The 24,250-nt window shown below is 44.3% G+C and overlaps 1 protein-coding gene across 2 annotated transcripts; it reads right to left on the bottom strand.

Annotated features, from left to right (window-relative positions):
• Positions 1 to 7,737: 7,737 nt before the first annotated feature.
• Positions 7,738 to 24,064, bottom strand: LOC121300911 (probable serine/threonine-protein kinase kinX). 2 transcript variants are annotated; one of them, XM_041229891.1, is made up of 8 exons: positions 23,978 to 24,064; positions 13,055 to 14,818; positions 12,108 to 12,206; positions 11,846 to 11,941; positions 10,728 to 10,763; positions 9,167 to 9,283; positions 8,837 to 9,070; positions 7,738 to 8,625 (listed from the first exon to the last, which is right to left on the bottom strand). In XM_041229891.1, exons 1-8 carry the CDS (start codon positions 24,033 to 24,035, stop codon positions 7,814 to 7,816), a joined length of 3,216 nt encoding a protein of 1,071 aa, XP_041085825.1. In that variant the 5' UTR covers positions 24,036 to 24,064; the 3' UTR covers positions 7,738 to 7,813. The 2 variants fall into 2 exon arrangements, with proteins under 2 accessions (XP_041085825.1, XP_041085826.1); XM_041229892.1 differs by lacking the exon at positions 10,728 to 10,763.
• Positions 24,065 to 24,250: the final 186 nt, after the last annotated feature.

Below are 24,250 nucleotides of genomic sequence, written 5' to 3'. Positions count from 1 at the left end.
AACTTCCTTCAAAACAAGATATCCTGTCTGCACTAGTCTTTTAAAACCAATACTCGTTTAACTAGACCCTTGGCTGGCTTGATGCAATAAAATAATTCAACAAAAACACATTTGCACTCTGGCTGGGACCTGGGGTGGAAAATGAATAACGAACGCCCGTTCAGAGTTCATTACTCCGCCCCAGTGAATTGTGCATTTGAGTTGATCAAAACTTTAGCTGAATCCAATGCTAAGTTCCAGCGGTTTGTCTCACTGTGGATCTTTGCACCTGTCCTCCGTCTCTGCCCCCCTGCCTCAGATTTCTATAAACTCTGTATCTCAGAGAGAGGAGGGGTTCTGTCGTTAACTGGACTGCCCTGTCCTTGGCTGGGTCATGACCTGCAGGTCACTGTGGTGCAGTGAGGAGAGACGCTCCTCTCCGGCCTGGCATCAGTCAGTCAAGAGGAACCTTTCACAGCATTATTAAAGATAAACTAACGTTAATAACAATCCTTCATAAACTAAGCAACCAGGTGAGACTGCCACAAAAGCAACACCTTTTCCAGCACAGACCTGGCTAAACGCTTTGCATACAGTACATTTGCTTGTGTTTAGTGTCGCATAACAGATACAAGACAGAGCCGCACCCGGTCACTTTGGGAATGATTTACATTTGGCTGCCACTAATCACTACGAGGGATGCAAATGGTAAAAGAAGACGTCCCTTGCAACAAAGTGCCTCAGTAGTACCGAAAACAGGACGGTAAAACAAGGCAGTATTTTGGACACACATTGCCTTGTTATGAAGTACAATATAGCAGATCTGTGGTACTATAAGAGGTCATTTGTAGAGCAAATGCAGTACTAACCCAATACAAATGACTGCTGTGTTATTTATTTATTTATTTATTTTTTTGCAAGGGGTATATTCTGCGTAAACCCTACCTTTCTCTGTAACAAGCCAGGCTCATTATCAATGTAAAACAGCCCAACGTGGGTCAGGTAAGGACCGCCTTTGGAATCTCAGTTCTTCTTTCCAGAGGGGTTAAGTCACTCTGGCAAAAAGTGAGCGCCTCTAATCCATTGCCGTGGCAACAGAAGAGAGCCCGCACAAGGGTAAAATCCATTATGCAGTTGCTACGGTAACCGATGAGGAGAATCAGAAACCACTAAACTATAACTATGAAGATTGGCCCGGGGAATTAGCCTTCAGTAATCTTTTTTTAACCCACTGTACATTTGCTGGTACAGCTGCCGTGGTTGATATGGTTTGTAGTGGTGGGGGGAGGACAAGGTGGGGGAGAGGCAGGTAAAACTAACTGTAAAAGGAGTGCAAATGACCTGACATGAGCTTGAAATTTGAAAGAATAAACAATCTGAACTCCTGTAGAAGAACAGCTGGAGAAGACAGACGGGGTAGAATGAGCAGAATCATGTTGTTTATTTTCAAGAATGAAAACAAATGCATTTATTTATGGTGGACTGAAATGAAAAACCGGGGGGGGGGTTACAAGTTTCTCGATCCGGACGGCTGACGAACACAAGCTGCTGGTAATCTAAACTAGTGGAAACAGAGGAGGCTTTTTTTCAGATTTAAGGAAAACAAGACTCTAGGAAACCAGATTTGTTCATCGGAATTCTCCCTGCAGCTTCAAGCATTTCCAACGCAAACAGGAAACACACCCTGCGTCCAATTGGTCGGATTGAATGGGTGCGTGATACAGTGAGAAAGAACCCCAGAATCTCTGGTTGGTTCAAGAGCTGCTGAAGAACCTTGCATTGCCACAACTAAGGGTGAAAATAAGGCTGAGACAAAGAGGTGTGTCAGGGAGTATCTCTGGCACCACACTGCTCACTAGCGAGATTAGGAGCTGAAGCTTATATATGGTCTTCTGATCATTTCCAAATCATTGCTGATTTAATGCAAAAACCTTCTTCTTAAGCATGTTTGCTGGAAGGTTTTTTTTTTTGTGGTTTTGCAGCCTGACCTTATTGCAATGCTTTGCCCTCAGGTAGCTGAGCTTGAGAACAGCGTTTCTGGCAAAGCACAGAGAAAGCAGGCTTCCTGCCCAGAGTCTCAGATAAAGGTCAAGGCTGCTTCATCGAGGTCTGACCAATCTCAGCAAACTAAACTGGGGATCTTTTCAATACCCCCAGGAATAGGGATGAGAGCATTTAAGAACGAGCTCTCAATCTAGGACTCAGTACAGCTCAAATCAAACATCCCACCACTCAACTACACCCTGATAAAGCACTAACACATGTCAGGATCACAGTAGATTCACAGCACTGCAGAAATTGCATCCCCCAAAGCCTAAAGCATGTGATCAAAATGAAGATGCAAACATGATCCCATGAAGGGGTAATTTAATATGAACCAACATGGTCAACAACTAACTAACAGGATCATCCCTTCTGAAATTCTAACCTTGTAACCAGATGTGTAATACAAGGATGCTTCCTGTCCAGTAGGTGAATCTGCAACAGCCCGGCACACAGAATAGAACTAAAGGGCCCATATAAGCACATACAACAGGGTTTAACCTATTGCTGGAGACCCCAGAGGTCTTAGCATTGACGTTTTCCAGTACCTGGCACCAGTTCACTAATACAAGCCTAATACAAAAACACTGTGGCACCAGCAATAGCACGCACACACACACACACACACACACACACACAGCCACACACACCTAAGTACATATAAAAACTGAAAAAGAAACAAGACTTTGTAACCCCTTCGCGAACAGTCCTTGCAAAGGCGAACATAACCCTGCATATTCCTTGAAGATGACCTGGGTCAGACTCTCCAGTTCCTGTTCATTTAATCCGTGCTGTCTTTTTATTTTGTAATTGACCGAGGCTGGAACAGATCAATAATTCCAGAAAACTGGTTACATCTTACATCATAATAACAAATTATTAGTTGAGCACTAATAATGCAAAATGTATTTCTTTACTTGGTCGCCAGCGGTAACCAGCTGTAGTTCTGACTGCAACATTTCTTTGGAATTGCGTAATGATAAGACGAGACAGAATATTGCTTTAAATTCTAAATATACATTTTCCATGGACATTGCAAGACGTGTAGCGCAAGAATTCTTACTACTACTAATAAATTATTATTATTATTATTATTATTATTATTATTATTATTATTGGAAGGGATAGCACGACCTTAACAAAGCGCGTCTATCCGCCGCTGAGATGTAAGCTATAACCGTGTTCAGTGCCTGGGATCACAATGTACAACACAGCACTGAGGATGTGCAACACAGCGCAGCAACCAGCCGGCTCTGACCAGATTTTACTTTCGATCTCCACCAGCGTTTCTTTAAACTGTTCACCGCTGACTGTTCTTAATAAACAGGAGTATTATCACAGTACGAGCGCAAAGATAAACAGACACATTTGATATAATTAGTAGCAGCATGCATGACCAGCCGGAAACATTGCGTGCGCGGTGGTAAACTGCTCGGACTCCAGTTCATATTATCACCAGTATTGTCAGGGATAGCATATTTCTTGCTAAATGAGATGACAGGCAGGTGACTCCATGGACCACATAACCAGTGTATTTACTTCATTACCGTGTCACGATCTCTGAGTGATGAAGCAAAGAAACGACGTTCAAAACCCACCGTGTCTTTATGCTGTCAGGAACGATCGGGCACTATTCTCTGTCAGCGGTGCAGCAGTTGATCAAAGTCCCTCTAAATTTCAGAACAAACGCCGCTGCTGTCTGTCACATTCACCGGCCAGCGACACAGCTGCTTTTTTCATTTCAAGATCGATTAGAATCTGCTTTATTTGAGGATGTTTGTGGGCCAGCCTTCCTTCCATTTCTAGCCAATGGGAATGCAGAGCGGTACTGCTGAGACAGGCACCCTCAGGCAGTGCGTTACAGAGACCTTCTTTTTTTAAAAGGAACAGATCGGATATTTAATAGATTGTGTAACCATGCACCGAAAAAAAAACTTACTCTGTCAACTAAACACAGGTTCTGCTGCAGCATCATGCCAGAAGTGACTGGGTGCAACTTGCAAGGAAAACAAAACGGAGTATGAATGTGTCTCAATCCTTCGCTGCATTGTGCCTCAATGGGACACTGCACTGTAGGATGCAGCCGCAGGATGGATGTTTTGGCTCAGCTTTCCCATCGCTTCACCTGGGCCAAGCCAACACTGTGGTGCCAGTTTCGCACCAGAGGGTTGCACACAAGCTCTTTCTGCAGTTTCAATGTGCAATGGTCACTCTCACTGCTCAGTTCTTGTACTAAACAATGCTGGAGACACAGCTGGGGGTCGTCCTTAATGTATTGAAATGTGTTGTGTTGTTGTGATTACCGTACTGTATTGTCAATGCATAATGCTGAAGATGCGTGCCCATTATTTATTGTGAATAAAAACCCTTTTCTGCTTCCAAGTTCTATATAATGGAATTTATGCGTAACATTGTCTCTATAAAGAAGGTTTAGAGGTTACTGAATCTTACTGGATTGCTTTTACTGTCTCACAAGCGGCATCAAGTGGTCAGAGAACAGATTAGTGAACAGAAACTTTTGCTGTTGTATACTGCCCTCTAGTGTTATTTGCAGGCAATCACAGACTGGCTTAACCTCTATTACCCCAAAAAACCTTGGACAACCTTGTCCCTAAGGCCGGGATTTAGCTTCAGGTGTTAGTGCTGCACAACCCACTGAGCTGCGCTTGAAACTGCAGAATTTCTATCCATTGAGCAGCTGCTCCAGTCAAACCACAGTTAAACTTTGATTTCACCCATTAAGTGCCATTGTCCTCATTTTGCTGTGTTTTCTACCCACAGTGATGATAAAGCTCAGTTTTCAATCTGTTGAGCTTCATAGCTGGCATGAAGTTTCACTTGTCTGATTACAGCACTTCTAACTGGACTGTCCTCAAAACAGGACGCAGGATTAGCCTGTGAGTACACCAGCCCAAGACACAGCAACTTAATAAATAAAATGACTGTAGTTTTGAAACTGATCCATCCCAGCATGAACACAAGACTACATAATGATCCGTAGAGATCGGAAGCCAATGGCTGGGAACAGTTTGTCCTAAAAAGTTCTATGAATCCATAGAGGGTGTTAACAGTCTTGGCAGGATGTATTGGAGCAACGTACTGGTGACTTGCAGCTTTTAAAAAATGTGTACAGAGTAAATCTTCAGTGCTCATGTTTTCAGATTGCGTTGTGTTTTCTGCGACTTTGTGTTTGAACTCTGAAATAGAGCTCTTCCATCCATGAAAGAGTGGGCTTGCTGTCACTGAAAAACCCTTAAAACTAAAAGCTGACTCTGAACTATAAAATGTAACTTGGAAGGGAAGCATTTTTAATGCTTGTGCTTGTTTACAGATTGTAGTGCAGTGTGTGTCTGAGGTGCAGTGTGTGTCATAATTACAGTAAGGCTTTCCCTGTGAAGAAAATAGCTGATTATCATAAGAAATTACATGAAAAAAAATCATGTTGCTGTCTGTGTACAAGCCAGGCAGATAAAGCTGATGTAAATTGTCTTGCCATTATATTGTAAACCAAACACGTAATCATTATGTGTGATATACAGTGTGTGCATTTCATTAACAACACTGTTACTCCACTAATCCCAATGCTAGAGGCATCTTCTGAAAGCATGCACCCAGTGACATCATTTGACCCCAAAGACACTGCCGATGACCTAGGAAGTATAAGTGTCAAAGATTGTCTGAACGTCAAGCAGACCGAGAGCTTTTCAATTTAGTATGGTCTCAGATGTCATTTGATCAAACCAGTTTTAAAAGGGTCTGTAAGACAGGAATGGGAAGACAGGAGGCGCGTGACCATTGAAAAACATGACCTTTTATTAAAATGCTTTCTGAGCTAAACAGTAGGTGGCTAGGGTTTCCCCAGATGCGCACACACACACACACGCACACACACACACAAGTCTGCAGCACAGTTTACATCTAAAACAGGCTTTTTATCATTTACTTCCAGCAGCAGCACCCAAGACATTCAAATATCTGCACCAGGATGTGAGGATTCCAGGAGAAACTGTCCAGTGTTCAGTGGCACCAAGGGTTAGAGAACGGCTCACACCAACATCAACGAAAGACAGAAACAAGGAAGGAAGGAAAGAAAGAAGGAAAGAAAGAAAGAAAGATCTCTATATTGAAACAGTTGGGATTGTGTGTGTGTGTGTGTGGGGGGGGGACAGGAGGGGGTCTCTAAAAGAGACAGAGAAACAAAGGAAAAGTAGAAAGGACCATGAACATCAAAAGAAAATGAGGAATACAAAAGAACAAATCAAGGAAGAACGTTTGTAGATTACTAAAAGAAATAAAGAATGGAAGGGAGGCGAGTCGAAAATAAACAAAGAAGAAGAAATAATGAAGGAAGAGAGAAAGGAGGTAAAGACAAAGCAAACTAAGAAACAAGAAGGGTCGAAAGGAAAAGAAAGCAAAAAGAAGAAGAAGACAAATGGCGAGTTTCTCTCCAGAAGAAAGAAAACTAACACCTGTGGAATACACACAGCATGAAGCATACAAGAGTAGGGAAAGCAGCGAGGAGACTGCTCTGAAATTACAGGACAGTAAACCAGTAGCTGTGTGATCTGTGGACAGCTCTACGCTCACCTGACAACATCGTTTAACAACCTTTCCCCTTCTTAAATAAATGACCTTTGCAAACGGAGCAACCCTTTTCCTTTCTCCTGTTTCTGTCTATTACGTCCCAGACCTTCTCCTGTCCTTCACAACACAGTCCGCAAGCCTTTCCCCTTTAAATGCATCAGCCACCGATGCTGCAGAGGAATCGTTCAGATCTCTTCTAGCAGTTACCTGAGATTCTCCAAGATCTACAGATTCCCTAAAAAGGCAGCAATAGTACCATCTGGTCTGTAGGAATGAAACATGGTCTTAAGTTTTTCCATAATTTCTTTTTTAATGCAGCTTGTGTTTCATCCTGGATGCATCTTGATTCAAACTGTATTCTAATTCAAGACGACAAGCAAGACCTTCTCAGTGCTTGCTGTTCCCAAAGCAGAACTACTGAAAGAGATCCCAAACAAAAGAGATGCATGGAGGGGTTTGTCCCGAACTGCCGAGTCTCGTGTAAAAAAAGAGGTACAGATACACGTGGCAGTAAACAGCTTATTAAACCTGGATAAGATTCAACGACAGCCCTTGTCACATGACAAAGCTAGCATTCCAGATGAAGCTCACCTTGTCCTTTGTCATGTGACAGGGGTACAGTTCTGTCAGTTGGTGAGCACTGGCCCTTTTCCTTTTGGCTCCAAATGAAGCCCTGAATATGAATGAGGGTGGAATGGGATTGAAACTGTAACCCTATATCCCAGTAATCCACCCCTTCGCCCGAATGTACAAGGATACCCCAGATATATCTACTGATGCTTCTGCAAAAAGTTACAGCTCTACATACTGATGAGCGTACGCGACTACAATCTGTGCACTTGATTTAAAAAAAAAAATACAATAATAATTAACATAACAATAGAATCCATCACCTTTTCCCATTTTCATTCACATACATGGGGGCTGGTACTGACTGAAAGTCTTTGTTTTCTTATTTTCTATTTTTCAAATTTTGTATTAGATTTTTTTCCCCCACAATTTTCATATCAATGCCATTCCTGTGCTGCACGTACTGTACAGGGAGAGAGGAGGGAGTCATTTAATTAATTTTTTTCTACTTTATTTGTTTGTTTGTTTTTTTTTTTAAAGATTTCCATGGCCACAGCATTTCCTATTTTTTTTTGTGAACAGAAAAGCTAATTTCTCCTTTCCTCTCCTCCTCCTCCTCCTCCTCCTCTCCCCCTCTTCAGTGCTTTTTGTAGCGGTTCTTGGGCTTCTCTCCGCAGCCGGTGGCTTCGCAGGACGATAGAGATGGGTTCCTATCTGAAGCGATACTCCCCAAGAGGCCTGGGAGCTCGTGGGTGATGGCCCTCTCGATCTTCTCCAGCAGGCAGCCTCCCATGTAGGAGCACTGCGCGGACAGCAGCTTGAAGTTGCTGATGGAGTTGATCCCGAAGAAGTCGCGGTAGGCGTCGCGGTTGGGCAAGTCGAACTTGCTGACGTTGGTCTTGGCCAGGATGGACTTGAAGATGTAGAACTTGTCCGGGTCGTCCAGGATCTCCTGGAAGACCAGCTCGGGGTCACTGAAGAAGGTCATCTTGTCGCGGTAGGTCTGGAGGTAGCGGTCCACCAGCAGGGCGTGAATGCGCACTCGGATGCCGTGCTGCCGGATGAAAGCGATCTTGTTTTCAAGCCGGTTCTCGATAACCTGGTTCAGGTCCTCCAGCAGAGAGATCTCTTCTTTCTTGAAGAGTTCCCGGCTGGTGTCGGCCGCGTAGTCCAGGGGCCAGAAGGAGCTGACGTAGACGCGGGGGGGCTCGGTCACGTTAATGAGCGGGGCCAGGCTCCAGAAGAGGGCGCCGTAGACTCTCATCAGGTCCTGAGTGACCAGGCTGTCTGCTTTGTTTAGGATGATTCGGATCTGCGACTCGCGCCCCTTGAGCTGTCGGAAAAGCGTTTCCAGCTCCAGACCCACGTCAAGCTTGGTGGGGTCAAAGACTACAAAGATCAGGTCAGCACGGTCGATGAACCACTGGCACACATCGTTGAAGGGGTAGCCTTTTGAAAAAGAAAAAGAGAGAGAGTTGAGACTAATGATGCTTCTGGGATGGAAGGAAGTTCAGTCGTGGAAATCCCAAAAATGACAAAACAGCAGACCCTTAGTACCAACCTCAGCTCAGCCACTTGCTGTTAGAACTTCGTTTGACACTCCCCAGTTCTTTCTTCCTGCCCCTTCCTCATCTGATCATCTCCCTTGACTGCTGCTTACCTCTCTCTTGCTGCTTGCGGTTCTCAATGATGCCCGGCGTGTCCACGAAGGTGACTCTCTCCAGCATCTTGTGTGGCATCTCGATGCCAACCAGCTTCTCCAGGAAGTTCTGTCCGAACTTCTCCAGGGGGGAGAAGGAGCGGGAACTGTCGGCCGCCATGACGATGCCCTCGATGGAGCGGATCTTCTCACCATGCATGATCACCGTGAACTCGGAGGTCGTGGGCTCAGCCCCTGCCAAGCGCACACACACACACACACACACTGCGTCAGAAACGCGAAGGCGCAACGTGTCAAGGTAGGGGTTATCAGTGTAAAGTTAAGGGTTACCTGTGTACAGCTGGTAAGGAGTGTCATGCAGCCCCAGGAGGTAGTTTATCATTGAGGACTTGCCAACGCTCCATGGTCCCAGGAACAGCACCATAGGTTTGGAGGTGATCTCCCCATCTAGAAAAAAGAGAAGACTGACTGAGTGTAGATTGGGGAAGGAGAGCCGTTGTGCAGAGAACAGTAACAGTTAGAGGGGGTTAATTAGACATGTATAAAGCCACCTTTATGCTTTTACACAAACTGTCCCCCAATATTTACCACCAACTCTAACAGACATGAACTTCCTTCCTTTGACCCTGGAATGGTTTGATAAAGGAAGTTACTTTTTACTGCCGGTTTCAATAGTGATTGGCAGCACAAAGTTCCAAAGCAAGGCCTTCCACAGTCTAGGTTTGGTACAGCGTAGACCAGTGACCTTCCCACAATGGAACTGCCCTCATATCATTGTCTATACGGTATGTTATATGTCTTGCTTTTACAATATCTCAGTTCCCTCTTCACTTCTCAGTACCATTCCAAATGTGTGGGTAAATGGATATCTCTATACTGTGACGTTATAATTGCAGGTAGCACTACCCGGTTCCTTAGATATAATGAGCAGTATAGCTTGGATGGTTCTCAGTCTCATAGCAATAATCTATCCAAGCGACTTCACTTTCTGGTGGGAATAGCTGCTCATGCACCTGTGATTATTGATTTGAAAGATCCCTAACCCTAATCTGTTCTTGATTTTAAAGACTTCTTGTAGATGTTCTGATGTTCAAAGGCATAAGTTGTTCCTGAATGATCCGGTGGTAGTGCAGCCAGGGGGCTTCCAACAGTACAAGACCCCAAAAGCGTGCCATGCAGTGCAGCACAAAGCTGGCAACTGTGCTCTTACAAAAAGGACAGTATGGACATAAAACACCCCACCCCGCCCCAGTGATCAAGCATCAAGCAGAAAGGTGCCAGACAGCATTGTTTTTTTTTTTTTATAGCAAACCCCCCCCCCCCCAAAAAGCATAGCTTTCATTTCCCAGACCTCAGCTCTATGTAGAAAGAAAGACCCACGGTTATAACAAGCTTCTCGTGGTAAAAAACAGAATAGCCAATCCTAACAGGAGGATTACTAGGGATATGCCACTCGTAGAAGGCTGCAAAGCCCACTACATGGATTGTGAGTATTCAGTACTGCCAGCTGGAAGCAGAATGCAGCAGCAGGTACATTTCCCAAACAGGGTCTCTTTCCTGATACTCAGATTGATAGCCACTCCAGGCCCGGTCCTGCATGCTTTCGCCCCTTTCACCATCCTCACAGCAAGTACCCCAGCACCCCCTTACAGACACTGCAAGTGGCCCTGGTATTCTGGGCAGCTTTATTATAATAGGACAGAATGTAGCTTGCACCTAGTATAGCCAACCATATAACAATGTTAAGAGATTATTTCAGGATTAAAATTTGGGACAGCGAGACGCTTGATTGGCAGCCCAGTGGGACTGTGCTGAATAGCTCAGGATGCTCAGACAGTGAAAGGGTTAAAATCCCAGGCAGTGGCATGCAAGGGGGCTCCAGGGTACCCACCTGTCGCCGAGGCACCTAACGTTCGTCCAGGGTAGGCTGTTAGAGGGGAAGGAGATGAGAGAACAACACAGGAGTGAGAGAAAACACAGAGAGAGAGAGAGAGAGAGAGAGAGGGAGGGAGCGAGAGAGAGAAAGAGAGAGGGGGGACAGGGAGTGAGAGACAGAGAGCGAGAGAGACAGAGAGAGAGAGAGAGAGGGGGAGAGAGTGAGAGAGAGAGAGGGAGAGAGAGAGAGAGAGAGAGAGGGAGAGAGAGAGAGAGAGAGAGAGAGAGAGAGAGAGAGAGAGAGAGAGAGAGAGAGAGAGAGAGAGAGAGAGAGAGAGAGAGAGAGAGAGAGAGAGAGAGAGAGAGAGAGTGCTGGGAAAAGAGATGAGAGACGATAGAAAGCCACTTCTTTCATTTGATAGTGAAAGTGGAGGAGAAGCACAATGGCCCACAATGCCGTGATCATTTAGAGACATATAAAAAGATTCACACCACCTCCTTTTGAAAAGAGCTCAATTAATTCTGAATGGAAAATCAGTTGAGATATACTGTAAAAAAAAAAAAAAAGGTTGCTTGATTGTTTGGATGATGTTTGGACGTTGTGGACTCTCTCTGGTACCAGAAGCACAAGATCTTCACGTGACCACGTGCAAAACATTGCAAGTTGCCTTTCCTCAAAAAAGTGTGAATTCATTTGAAAATAACAGAGTAGAGGCTTTGAGGAGCGCTTGCTTCACCCAAAGAGACCATATGTAGGGTGGAGGGAAGATATTGTTGGTAGAAAGTCTTTTGATCATGCCCACACGTTTCCATGCTGTGCTGGTCCCACGCTAGGGTGGTGAGTCCAGTTTCAATTCAGGGATTGCATCAGGGCATCATGGACTGTGCCAGTGAATGCATTGCAGTCCTACGCAGCCATCAGTGCAGTAGTACATCATCAATCATCAATATATCTATACATACAGTAAACCCACCAACCTAATCCGAAACCTTAACCACAACTTTACCCAGAACCATCAACTAAAAACATAAAGTCCTTATCGGACTGCATCCCTAACTATGAGTTTAGAAATGAACGCACTAACGCAGTCGTGAGCTCAGCTCCACAATACATGCCTGAAGGGAAGGGCTTACCCGAGATCTCGTGCTGCCTCAGCTCATTGTACCTGTAGGCCTGCTCCATAGGTTTGATAGCCGAGTGGTAGATCTTTCGTAGGCGTTGGAGTGCAGCTGCAAGACAAATTTCACCATATTTCATTTGACCATATCAGTAAGAAATATACGCAAAAATCCCCATTCAAATTGCAATGTACTTTTTTTTCTCTTCACTAAGAAAAAAGTAACCTTAGCTTTTGAACTGGGACCTAAGAAATTGTAACTGCGGCAGGAGGCTTACCCGAGTAATCATCTGACTTGGTGTCCTCCTTCAGCCTGAGTGTCTCTTCAATGTGAGACCTGTCTCTAAGGAGAGAGGCCAACAATTCATCCTCATCTTCTGAAGAGAAAAAAACAAAAGAAACAGCTGGATAAAGACGGTGGCACTTTGACAAACTCGCAGGGAAATCTGGGTGAGCAAAAAAGCACCTTGACATAAAAAAACGACATGGATATTTATTTCAGGGATTGCAGGGTTGAGGGGGAAAAACCACAATATGTTTCCACCCCACCTTCACCTCCCCATATCCCCCCAAATAAGATTTGTTTTTCAAATTTAAAAGATAAAGATTCCTTCTGAACCATTCAAACATAAATCATAAAATAAGTCACTTAAAAATTATAAGGTGTAAAAAAAAAATATATACAAAAGAATTCTAATAGTGGCCGCTGGCAGTAGGTTCTAACGGTGACCTTGACATATTTTATATAAAGAAATTACTCGGAACTAAATACTGTTCACAGACACCAGCGGTAATATTGTGTGACTGTGGCTGCTGATTTAAGCTACTCACAACTTGTTCTGAAATTCACTTGCTGCATAAAGCTTTTGAGATGCTTGTCGTTAACACGCAACAGTTGCCCCAAAAGCTGGTTTATTTATGAAGCGAGTGTAACTGGAGGAGGAGCGAACCCAAGTCCCCAAGCGGGTGCCTCTGCCATAGTATGTTAGGTCACCAGCATCAGAAATGTCATACCATACAAAAGGGGCCGTTTAGGGGAACTGACTTGCTGTGGGTGACATTTCCTAGCAATTGAAATCAATACAGTCTTGATTTGATTGCTTGAACTTTGCACATACTGTTTATTATATTGCCGTAGACTTGCTAGGATTGTCTCACAATCAGAAAAGGACAGCCCGTATTTAGTGGATGCACCTTTCTGTTACATTATATAAACTGTCCACACCTCTTGTTACCCTTGATTTGGGTATTTTAGATTTTGTTTTCTGTGTTGCCGAACGGTCCTCAGACTCGGTGGCTTCTCCGGGTTCTGGTTTGACGTCAGCATCTTGAGGTCCCTCCTCGCCGCCTTTCTCGTCCACTGTAGATGCTGCTTCTATTTCTTCTCCCTCCTCGTGTTTTTCCTCGGCAGATTCTTCTGTCCCTGGTTGATCAGAGGTTGGGGTTTCAACATCTTCTGGATCTGTCTCTCCCGTTGATCCCTCTTCTCCTGCCTCGCCATTAACAGGCAGACCTCCTTCCTGACCCAGCTCACCAGACTCTTTCTCCTCCTGAGATCTTGTGGCATTTTCTTCTGTATCAATGCTTTCTGTGCTAGATTCTTCACTGTTAGCTTCTTCCTCCTCCTCTTCTTCAGGACTGACATCTTCCAAATCAAACACTTTTTTATCATCAGAACTTTCAGTTTGATCAGACAAATCCTCACTGTCTCTTTCATCGGCTGTCTCAGGGTTGTGCTCCTCTTGAGATCCGCCTTCTCCCACCTTCTCCTCCTCCACAGAATCACTTTTGTCCTCTGGAGCAGAATCTTGCTGTTCTTCATCCCTTTCTTGCTCAACCCCTTGTCCTTCCTTAGCCTCCTCCTGAGTCTCTACGTCTTCTGCGGGTTCCAGATTCTCTTCACTCTCATCATCTTCTTGACTGATGTCACCCTTAGAATCAGAAGCATAATTTTCTGCCTCCGTCTCTTGGAGTTCCACCTGGTCCTGCGAGGAATCCTGCACATTATCATCATCTTGTTCTCCTGTCAATTCTTGGTTGTCCTCTGGTACTTCTCTCAAGCGTTCATGATCATGGGTGTTCCTGTCACCCATGATCATGTCATCTTGTTTTTCATCCTCTCCTTCTGACTCAGGGTTAGTCTCATCTTCCCGGTTTAGACTTTCACTCTCATCGCTTTGCTCCTCAGACTCAAGGGAGGCACCGGCAGCATCATCCACTTCAGCCTCTACAAGTTCCATCACCTCTGCAGTCGAATCCCCCTCGTCTACATCAGGCTGTTGTTCTTCTTCAGATTCACTAGCATCCGTGTCGTCTTCTGAGGCATCCTTTTCTTCTTCCTCTGATGTGGACTCTCCTCCAGTCTCTTCTTCTGATGCAATCTGTTCTTCAGACTCTAAATCTGCATCTTCTCCTGTAGATGCAATTGATTCTTCACCCTTTTCTTCTTCTTGTGTTTCCTGATCTGCAACCTCTACATTATCATCCGAGGAATTTGATTCTTCAACTACATCTTCATCTAACGTCTTTGATTCTTCTTCTTCTTCTTCTTCTTCTTCTTCTTCTTCTTCTTCTTCTTCTTCTTCTTCTTCAGAGGTGTTCTTCTCTGCAGTCTCTTCCCCATCCTGCTCCTCTGAGGCATCTGATTCTTCATCCTGCAAGTGTTCCTCCTCTTCTTCTGAAGGGTTCTGTTCTGCAGCCTCTGCGCTGTCTTGTTCTGAGGCATTAGGCTCTCCATCCTCTGCAGAGGTCAGCTCTTCGTTCTTCTCGTTCTCTTCCCCATCCAGGGCTGATACCACATCAGGTTTCGGGACTATGTCTTCCTCAGTTTCTATACTTTCTATAGTCTTTTTGATGCCGTTAAAGAGGGGGTTGTTGTCTCCGTTGCACGTACACGTAAGGAGGTCGCCCCCATTGTGCTTCAGCTGGAGTCGTACCAGCGGTTCATCGTGGATCTTTGGGTGGCTGACGACTTCTTCAGATGCTGGTTCTAAATGATCAGAAAGGTTTCAATCAGATCCTTGTGTTCCACTCAAAGAGAGAGAGCAAGCTTAAAAACAGTCTTTAAAAACAAAACAAGCATCTCTTTTTTTCAGGAAGGGGGTTGTTGATGTCATTTTCTACATTCTGCTGCCCGGACCGAAGTGCTTAATTGGATATAGTTACTCGGGACGCATATATACATATTCCAATGTACTCTTTTTTACATTTTTTAAATTTAAATTTGAATACAATCCACATTCTGGTTTTAGGCTTTATCATAAGTGGTAGTATTACAAATTTTGTCCAAATCTTATGAGGCAAGCAAACTTTATCCCAATGATATACCATGTGGGCAGGGAGAGGGGGTTCAGTTTCCAAAGCTGTCTCACCATTGCATTTCACAGGTACCACCCAAACTCACCCACCCCAGAAACAACATGGTACATTCCACATTCAACAGCAGTTTCACCAGATATAAACAGAGGAACTGTGGTGGCATAAAGATCTTAATGCAAAATGAATAAATGAAACTGTCAACAAAATGCAGCATATTTATTTTCTTTGAACTAAAGATCATATAGTCACTAGGCATGGATGACCCAGTCTCTTATCTTAGTCCCTTTGAACACCAACTCCAAATAAAGTCTTATTCCATAAAAATGTGACCGTAACCACGCTTAGGCATGATCGCTGGCCAATCATACCATGCTGCCTGTCCAGGGTGAATCACCAGTTTTCACAATCAAAGTACAGTACGGAGAGCAGTGTTTTATGAATGGGTCACCATGGTTTCACAACAGTACAGTATGTAACAGAGGACTAGTGACTTGGGGTCTCCCGGTTATTCTATCCAGGGCTACAGGCCAGCTCAGGGACTATAAGAAGAAAAGGAGACACGCACAGCTGGTCTAATAATAACCAGCATGGGTCTTAACAGCCTGTTACAACTGACCTTGACAACCCAGGAACATGCAACAGTGTATCTGCCATATACAGCTTTGCAAAGATCAGAGTGCACGCTGCATTATAGCTCACACTATATATAATCCTGACAGCTGTGGAACTTGGCCAGTTCACACCTCTGTCCCTTTACCATTGCGGTTCCTGGCTGAAAAAGGTGTGACTGGTGGAAACCACAGAGGCTGTACACATTCCACACAGCCTGAAATCGGCACATGTGCTTCTTTTATGAAATAGTATCCAAAACGGGGGGTGAACACAGGTTCTCTCTTCGGAGTTCATGAGCTCCAGCTGCTGAGCTACTAAAAGAAATGTTCTGTCATGGCTGCATTTAAACCACTGAGTGGCAACTATACCTAGAACTCTGCTGAGAGTGCGTTCTCGCTCTGTGAATGGCAACAGATCAGAATTTAGAATGCTCGACACTTCATTACCAATGGCATTCGATGTCAATGGCTTAAATAATTACGTTGATTAGCCAGCAGCTGATGACGTTATAATATGCCAGCTTGTGACGTTATAATATTTTGGATGTTTTACTGCTTTTTTTTTTTCAATTTCATTACTTACATGATAACAAACAGAGCGCATGAAGCAATCCACGTGGATAGAGGCTGACGGCAAAGACAAAGAAACTCATAAGAGGAATCACTCTCAAAACAATTGGAGTTTTGCTTGTGTTAATTAAGAATTATTGGCTTCCAAAAAGGCCTTCAGGTGATGGGTAAATTATAGCAAAAAACACATCATCCAAAACTTACAACAATTACACCCGTATTCACTTTGATATACCTTAATGGATTATATGAATTTGAAATCCTTTTTTGTAATTCAAAGCTTTCTTTTCCCTTGTAGTAAAGCTGCTTTTTATAATCTGTTTGTTCTGAGAGAATGTGAACTCAGTGGTTTGAAATAACAGAAGGTTCAGATGGAATACATTCACATTCTAACTCAGTGTATCACCTCCTTAGGGAGGAAATGTTGAGTCATTGTCTACAGCTGGCGAGACACAGTCCGACTGCGCAAACCTCCTCCATTATGTAAAGGTGAGAGATCCTCCAACACTGTGAATTATTACCCATTATAACACACATTATTTTCTTTAGAACGACCAGTCACACTACAACTCTGTTGTGTATAATGAATGCATGTGGGTTCAGATCTTGTAAGATCTATATCTACTAAGGTTTGGGTTAGAGTTCGGGGTTAGGGGTCCGGGGTATGGTTAGGGGTCAGAGAGATGGTTAGGGATAGTGAATCAGTCTCACTCGGACAGAGTGGGACATTTTGGAAGCTTTGTAACTCACTTCCAAATGCATTATGCTACTTCTAATACTACATCTCTTAAAGAAGAGACAGATAGAATGTATCTGAATGCATTGGGATGTAAATTTAAAAAACTGTCCAAAACCTGGAGCCATATGGTCACCCTAATCATGCCCCGTCCGTCCGTCTGTCTGCCCAACCTCACTCCACCCCAGTACCCCTCTCCTCACAGCAAGCTTTGTTAATGTCTCAATCTGTTCTGGAAACCACCTGTCAGGGCTTTCCTTTTCACAGCTAGTAAGTGCTGAGGCAGGAACTCCAAAAAGAGCAGGTTTTCAGAACAGGAGCCAAAATGTAAACTGAATTCAGACAATCTGATTACAGAGATATTTCAAGTCTCGGTATTCATGTAGCATACCAAGAACGGTGAGCAGGGGCTGGGGGAGGCTTAACACTAGATCCGCTACGCCAGTCATTTTGACGGTTTGAGGTTTTCAAATTGAAATTACTCTGCATGTCTGAAAGTTATGCTCTTGTCCGTTTATGACTTTTCCTAAATATGTGTATTAAATACCCTGACGCTGTTTCAAAAGCAGGATCACAAAGATAAGGAAGTTATAATCCCGCCCACCTAGAACCTCCAAAGCCGTCATTTTGACTGCCTTTTATAATACATGCATTTGTTTTGAATATAACCTACAAATATTATTTTTTTTATATACAATCCTGTTGTTATCTCTACTGGACCTGTCAGCCATCAATTCCTTTGTTTTATACAAGGAATGCACAGGGGAAAATATCAGTAGGAGAGATTTCATCTTGAAGCCACAGCGCTTCGGCAGAAACATTTCGATCAGAAAACTGCAAAGCAGCAGAGTGCTGCTGCAGCTCAGCCTGGATTTAGTGCTGCACCGAGTGCCACACGCAAGAGAAAACATGTTATTTTATTTTTAATTTTTTTTTAAATAGTTTTTACAGTTTTCTATGGACATATACCTGTCTACACGATAGTTTCTTTTGAAATGTTTATTTTATTATAGTTTTTCATTTTTGCAGTAGTCATTTAAATAGAGCCTTTCGGATGGGCAGGTGTTTGATATGATGTGTCTCTCATTATAGTATTGATGTTGTTTGAAATGTAACCGTCACAGTGACAGCAGCCGTCGTTTTCAGGTCTGAGTAGAACCGCAGCGGTTCTAGTGTTCATCTAGTTTCTAAATTCAGATCTCAGGTCGGGGTATGCTGTTGAAACTGGAGGTGGTGCACATTTCCATTTGCCCTGATTATTCTGCGACCCATGAAAGGTTATTCTATTGGCAGCTCCTGAGACAACCGTCCTCTTACAACAAACTGCAATTAGAGTGGGAAGCTGCTTCTCTGGGAGGTGGGGAGACTCAGAGGGGAGTGCGGTCCACAAAATCAGGCCATCAACGGGTAGGGTCTTAAAGGTTATGTAAAGCGCACCCTGCTAGGGACTGTGCTGAAGCCTCTGAACAATCAAGAATGTATTAATGACATCCACTAAACTTTTCATGTATGAATTATGTTGCTTAATTTTTATGCTTTCAGAGAAAAGTGCGCACGACCAGTAGGTAAAACATACCAGATCAGGGTTAGTTTCTTTATCAGTGTAGTGGGCAAATTTGGAGTCTCGTTTCCAGTTTGCAATGGTGTCCTTCAGCAAGTCAGTGCAAACACATGGACTGCTCTCATACAATCACACTATCAGCATCATTCTCACCATCACATGCCAGGCTAAATACAATCATCACTGAATCCATGCATGAGAGCTGAGGCACGTTATTCACAGGATTGATTGACCTACAGACTTAGTCTTCACTTTTTAGAAAAGTCTTTTATGTCACTGACCACTAGACCACACTGCCCTCTTAGTAACTCAGCTCTAACCTATCAACCACAGTGTCTCCACCAGACCACTGTCCCCAGTTTTAATGCTGGACCACACTGCCTCCACCAGACCACTGTCCCCAGTTTTAATGCTGGACCACACTGCCTCCACCAGACCACAGTTCCCAGTTCTAATACTGGACCACACTGAAGTCTATTCTGGGTCAGCTCCTTTCAGCTCCTCCCAGCAGCCAGCCTGCGGGGGTAAGAGGGGACAGACAACAGCAGGTGTCCAAGATGTGAGACTTTGTTACTACAAGAGACGGAAATAGACTCACAATGGGTCCCAGGGGGGTGGAAAAGAAGAATTCCTCTCCTATTTAAAGACACAGCACTAGTCGTCCAGGTGTCTGAATGCCTTGCCACCATTCACTCCATAAATAGTGAATTTCTTCTGTTCTACTTTTTCCTTATTTTGTGTCAGCCAGAAAACTATCAGAGAAACTTGTTAAACAGCACATTTGTAGGAACACTGTAAACTATTGTCTCTGTTATCTTGTAAAATAGATTTTATTTTATAGGTTCATTTTTGTTGTTGTTGCACTAATCTGAAGGACCTGAAATGAGCTTTAATGTGGGGACTAGTAAGTATGACAATACACAGTATAACCAAGCGGACGGGAGACTCCGGTTTTGCTTTGCAGCTTTTGTAAAGTGTTCTGCATACAACCTCTGCAGTCTCAGAGAAGTGACCCAGATTCAAAGGGGTACAACCAATATTGATTAGGGACGTCCTAAATCGAGAGCCGTCCCAGATTCAGTTGACTATCCCAGGACCCTACCTGACTTCAGATAGGAATATACAGAATGCTGAAATGCAGAATTTACAGTACAATAAACTACAGCTGTTGGTTCACAGGGTCTCAAGGTTTTGCAGTAGCACAGAACAGATTACAAATTAAATTGATCAGAAACCCTAAGATGCAGGCAGTCAATACTTGCTTGTGCTGGGGCACTTAACAATGATTGTCAGATTAATTCATACAAATATCTGAATCCAATATTTAGTCAGATGGGAACCAAAGGCTGCAACACACATCGTGCAATATTACATTTAGAGAAACACTGGCATCAATAAAAACCATTCCAGTTCCAATCTGTGCTTACAGCAATATCCATATACTGCATATTAAATGAGGTAATAAACTTTCTATATTCCTTAAAAAAAAAACATTACGCATCCTTGCAATCATCTTCTCCAGGACTGAGCAGGCTTTGAGTCCTCAATACCTATTCACCCCCTAAGAGGGAGGTCCCCCAGGAAGGGTGAGGCACACTGCAGCTAGCTGCTTGTGCTAAAACTGGGACTCCGCCAGGCAAGGTCTTTTCAATGCCCTTCAATCACCAGGAAAACCCTTGACAGGTGGTGAGAGGTTAAGGTTCAAATCAAACTAAGAAAAATGAACATGGGAATATTGTATCATCAGCAGCCTGGGTGAAATATTAATTTGTAACACGGCACAACCTGATACAGCACTCATCAACTTCCACCACTGAAAACCAAGAAAAACCACTACAGGGCTGACCCGGCAAAACAGAAACAGGAGGGCTCTCCGGGTGGTCAGGGCAGCTGGGATAGAGGGCACTGGCAGCTGCAGGGTCCCTCTCAGCTGGTGCCTGACTGATATCCCTGCTCCTGGCTGGAACTCTGGGGTCTCAGGGAATGAGCATGTCTACCATGGGACCTTTTCACAAAAGTTTAACTGATTGCTTTGATAAGAAACTTTGATACTGTATCTCTGAAACTTTTCTGGAGCTAGTGAATAATAATTCCTAGACTGACATGCACGTATTGATGGATGTTAATATATTCAACACACCCGGAGAACGCCCTGGGAGGTGGCTGCAGATCTTCTATCAGAATGAATGTAAGGCACTGTATAGAGTTACAAAGAGCAGTCTGGCTATTAGTATAGCTCAGAGAAAGGCATGCAGTAATATAGTATACTCTGATACTCTGTGAATGTCAGCTGTAAGCTTTGCCCTCTTCTTTTGGTTGGAGGAATGGGTCCCACAGGATTATAAAACATTACGTGGCTTTACTTTACCATATCTGCCCTACAACAGTGCCAATGATTACTGTAAAACACCACACTATTATAGGGGATTCTACTGCAAAGAATGGAGGGAGAAGAATTCCACAATTCTGATTCTAGAACTGTGTGGAGGCTCTTTTAATTCTTTCCCTGTACTGATTCAGGCAGTTCCAATCCTATCCTTGTTCAAAAGTTCTCAGGAGTGTGTGAAGACGAAGCTGGGAGCTTGTGCTGATCAGTTCACTCACTACTGGGCATTCAGAAGAGATTTCAGAAGCAATGAAGCATGGGTGTGTGGGGCTGTAATGGAGAATACCAGTCAGTAACCACAGGACACCCACAATTAAAACCAGCTGTTTCAAGATGAATGGAAGCCGCAAACACGTAACTACACTACGAAATGAAAAATGATAGCAGGCCATCGCCGTGTGGCTGTCTATAAAGACAGCCTGTTATTTAAAAACACTACAGAAGCGTTATCCTTTTCTCTACAGTAAATCCATTCAACACATGTCAAGATTGCAGTAATATTCTATAGCAGAAATCCCTTTCTCCCAAAGGGGCCCAATGCCTAGAGCTACTGCAATAAAGCACTGGTGTTAATATTTCCCGGAGAAACGTTACATCTCCGATGTACCCCAGTATAAGCCCTTACACTGCAGGCGCTGTCCCTCTTCCACCCCCTGTGGATCTTTACTAGCCTAACCTGTGCCAGGGAGGAAGGACAACACAAGGAGGAACCGTCTTATTTTGGTCTGAAGCTTGGTGTCGGATTAACATTCTTGTGCAGAACGCAAAACAGACAGCGAAACAGAAGACAAGCCGGCAGCCGAAAAGCATCGCGTTAGCCAGCACTGCATATTCCGAGCTCTGGGAGAGCGAACTAAAATATGACTTGCAATTGAATTCCAGCGAATATCAATGCACATGAACACTCTGGTTCCAAACCCATCGTTAATGCCACAGTCTCTCACAGCCTCACAGACTCATAGCCTCACACAGCCTCTCACAGTCTCATAGTCTCACAGCCTCGCACAGACTCTCACAGCCTCACAGACTCACAGCCTCACACAGCCTCTCACAGTCTCATAGTCTCACAGCCTCGCACAGTCTCTCACAGCCTCACAGACTCACAGCCTCACACAGTCTCTCACAGTCTCATAGTCTCACAGCCTTGCACAGTCTCTCACAGCCTCACAGACTCACAGCCTCACACAGTCTCTCACAGTCTCATAGTCTCACAGCCTCGCACAGTCTCTCACAGCCTCACAGTCTCTCACAGCCTCACAGACTCACAGCCTCACACAGCCTCTCACAGTCTCATAGTCTCACAGCCTCGCACAGTCTCTCACAGCCTCACAGACTCACAGCCTCACACAGTCTCTCACAGTCTCATAGTCTCACAGCCTCGCACAGTCTCTCACAGCCTCACAGACTCACAGCCTCACACAGTCTCTCACAGTCTCATAGTCTCACAGCCTCGCACAGTCTCTCACAGCCTCACAGACTCACAGCCTCACACAGCCTCTCACAGTCTCATAGTCTCACAGCCTCGCACAGTCTCTCACAGCCTCACAGACTCACAGCCTCACACATTCTCTCACAGTCTCATAGTCTCACAGCCTCGCACAGTCTCTCGCAGCCTCACAGACTCACAGCCTCACACAGTCTCTCACAGTCTCATAGTCTCACAGCTTCACACAGCCTCTCACAGCCTCTTAGTGCAAAGTGTCAGCGTTTGGGTTTGGCTTGCTTGGAAGCCCTCAGGGACAGCAGTCTCTGATCAGATAAGGCTCAGCACATTATAAGATAATGGATAGCCTTAAAAGGGCAACTGCTGGGAATAAATTGTGACTGTGACAGTGCAGGGAGACAGCAGCTGTGGTGAGCTCCGGGGTGGTGGTGGTGGTGGAGGGGGGGTACGCACTCTGACAGGGGTCGGTGTCCAGTTACACTGTGTTTTCCAAACCTAGTCACCTGACTGAAGCCCAGACTACAGAGAGAGCGCGCGCGAGAGAGAGAGAAGGAATCATCCCAAGGACGAACAAGGGTAACCACCAACCCTCCATTCACAAGCATTGCAGAAGAGACCAATAACCAGCTGCTTGGATCTTTATTAATGTCCCAAGATGTTCTAAGATGTCATTTATAGGTTAATGGATTGTAACTGCACTTCCGCTGGCTTCACAATCACTCTGCAATCGCATGACATCCCATTAGTCGGCTACCAGTTTCTGAAGACGAAAGCCACTTTTTTTAGTCGACTAGTCATCTATTTGGTGCTAGCCCTGCCCGTATTTTAATAATGCAAATACAATATCTATGTCCAGATTCATAAAACGTTATCGAATTCCACCACATGTCTATTATTAAAGGTCCCTGATGGGATTCAGAACAGCTGACCATTCCAGAGGAGGTGAGATGGCAAAGTGCAATTTCAACTCATCTACACATTATATACACACATACACACACACACGCATAACAAAAGCACATAGATTCTCAATGAAAAAAGGACTGAACTATTTCAAAGTTCCTTGTAGTTTCTTTTTTTCGAGTACAGTGATTTGCGTTTGCCAGTTTAACTTCTAAAGGTAACTGCAGCGGTACAGTCATAGCTATTACAACTATTACTGTTGAAAAATACTCTCTTAAATATTCTTCCGGAACACCTGCTGCAGCTGCTGGAATTTCCCTCGGAATTCCACACCACTTTTCTTTTAAAAAGCAGCATTCATTTTGCACTCTCGCTGGTCTTTCTTAAATCTTGTTATTTAAAAAAAAACCAAACAGCAGCAGCCACCAGTCGCACGTTACTCAGAGTCATTCCTCTGCATGTCTTCCTTTCTCTGCTGCAGACAGCTAGACCGTACTTAGTGGAGTTCCCTTCATACCAGCACCACAACAGAAGCCATCACTTCCAGTTTGCATCAGGCTCTTCCTTTGCTTACAAACAAACAAACAAACAAACAAACAGGAGTGAAAGCATCCCTTACCTGCTGTCCCCAGGACCAGCACAGCGAGGAAGCAGCAGAACGAGACTAGACCCTTCATGTTGGCTGCCAGGAGAACTCTGCCGTTCAGAGCAGCTATATATACACCAGGGGGAAAGGTGGAAAGGCAGGGGAGGGAGGAGGGGAGGGCAGGACACAAGCCACACAGCAACAGGAGATAGCTCTGGCTCTAGTAAAGACAAACCCTGGGTTTGCAGGAGGCCTTCTGCTTTACAAAATCAACCAGTGAATATGTATAATAAAGTATGAGAGTAT

This window comes from Polyodon spathula, chromosome 26 (assembly GCF_017654505.1).
Source record: "Polyodon spathula isolate WHYD16114869_AA chromosome 26, ASM1765450v1, whole genome shotgun sequence".
Classification (NCBI taxonomy): Eukaryota; Metazoa; Chordata; class Actinopteri; order Acipenseriformes; family Polyodontidae; genus Polyodon; species Polyodon spathula.
The sequence above is the reverse complement of the archived record's forward strand: the minus strand, read 5'-3'. Positions and strand labels throughout refer to the sequence as shown.

Bases quoted from the DNA above. Each gene is read 5' to 3' on its own strand.
- LOC121300911 (XM_041229891.1), bottom strand. From the start codon at position 24,035: ATGAAGGGTCTAGTCTCGTTCTGCTGCTTCCTCGCTGTGCTGGTCCTG. The intron at 12,207-13,054 runs GTGTGGACAGTT...TTTTCTCTTCAG, and splicing joins CAAATCAAGGGTAACAAGAG to AAGATGAGGATGAATTGTTG. The intron at 9,284-10,727 runs GTGGGTACCCTG...TCTTTTTTCTAG, and splicing joins GTTAGGTGCCTCGGCGACAG to ATGGGGAGATCACCTCCAAA.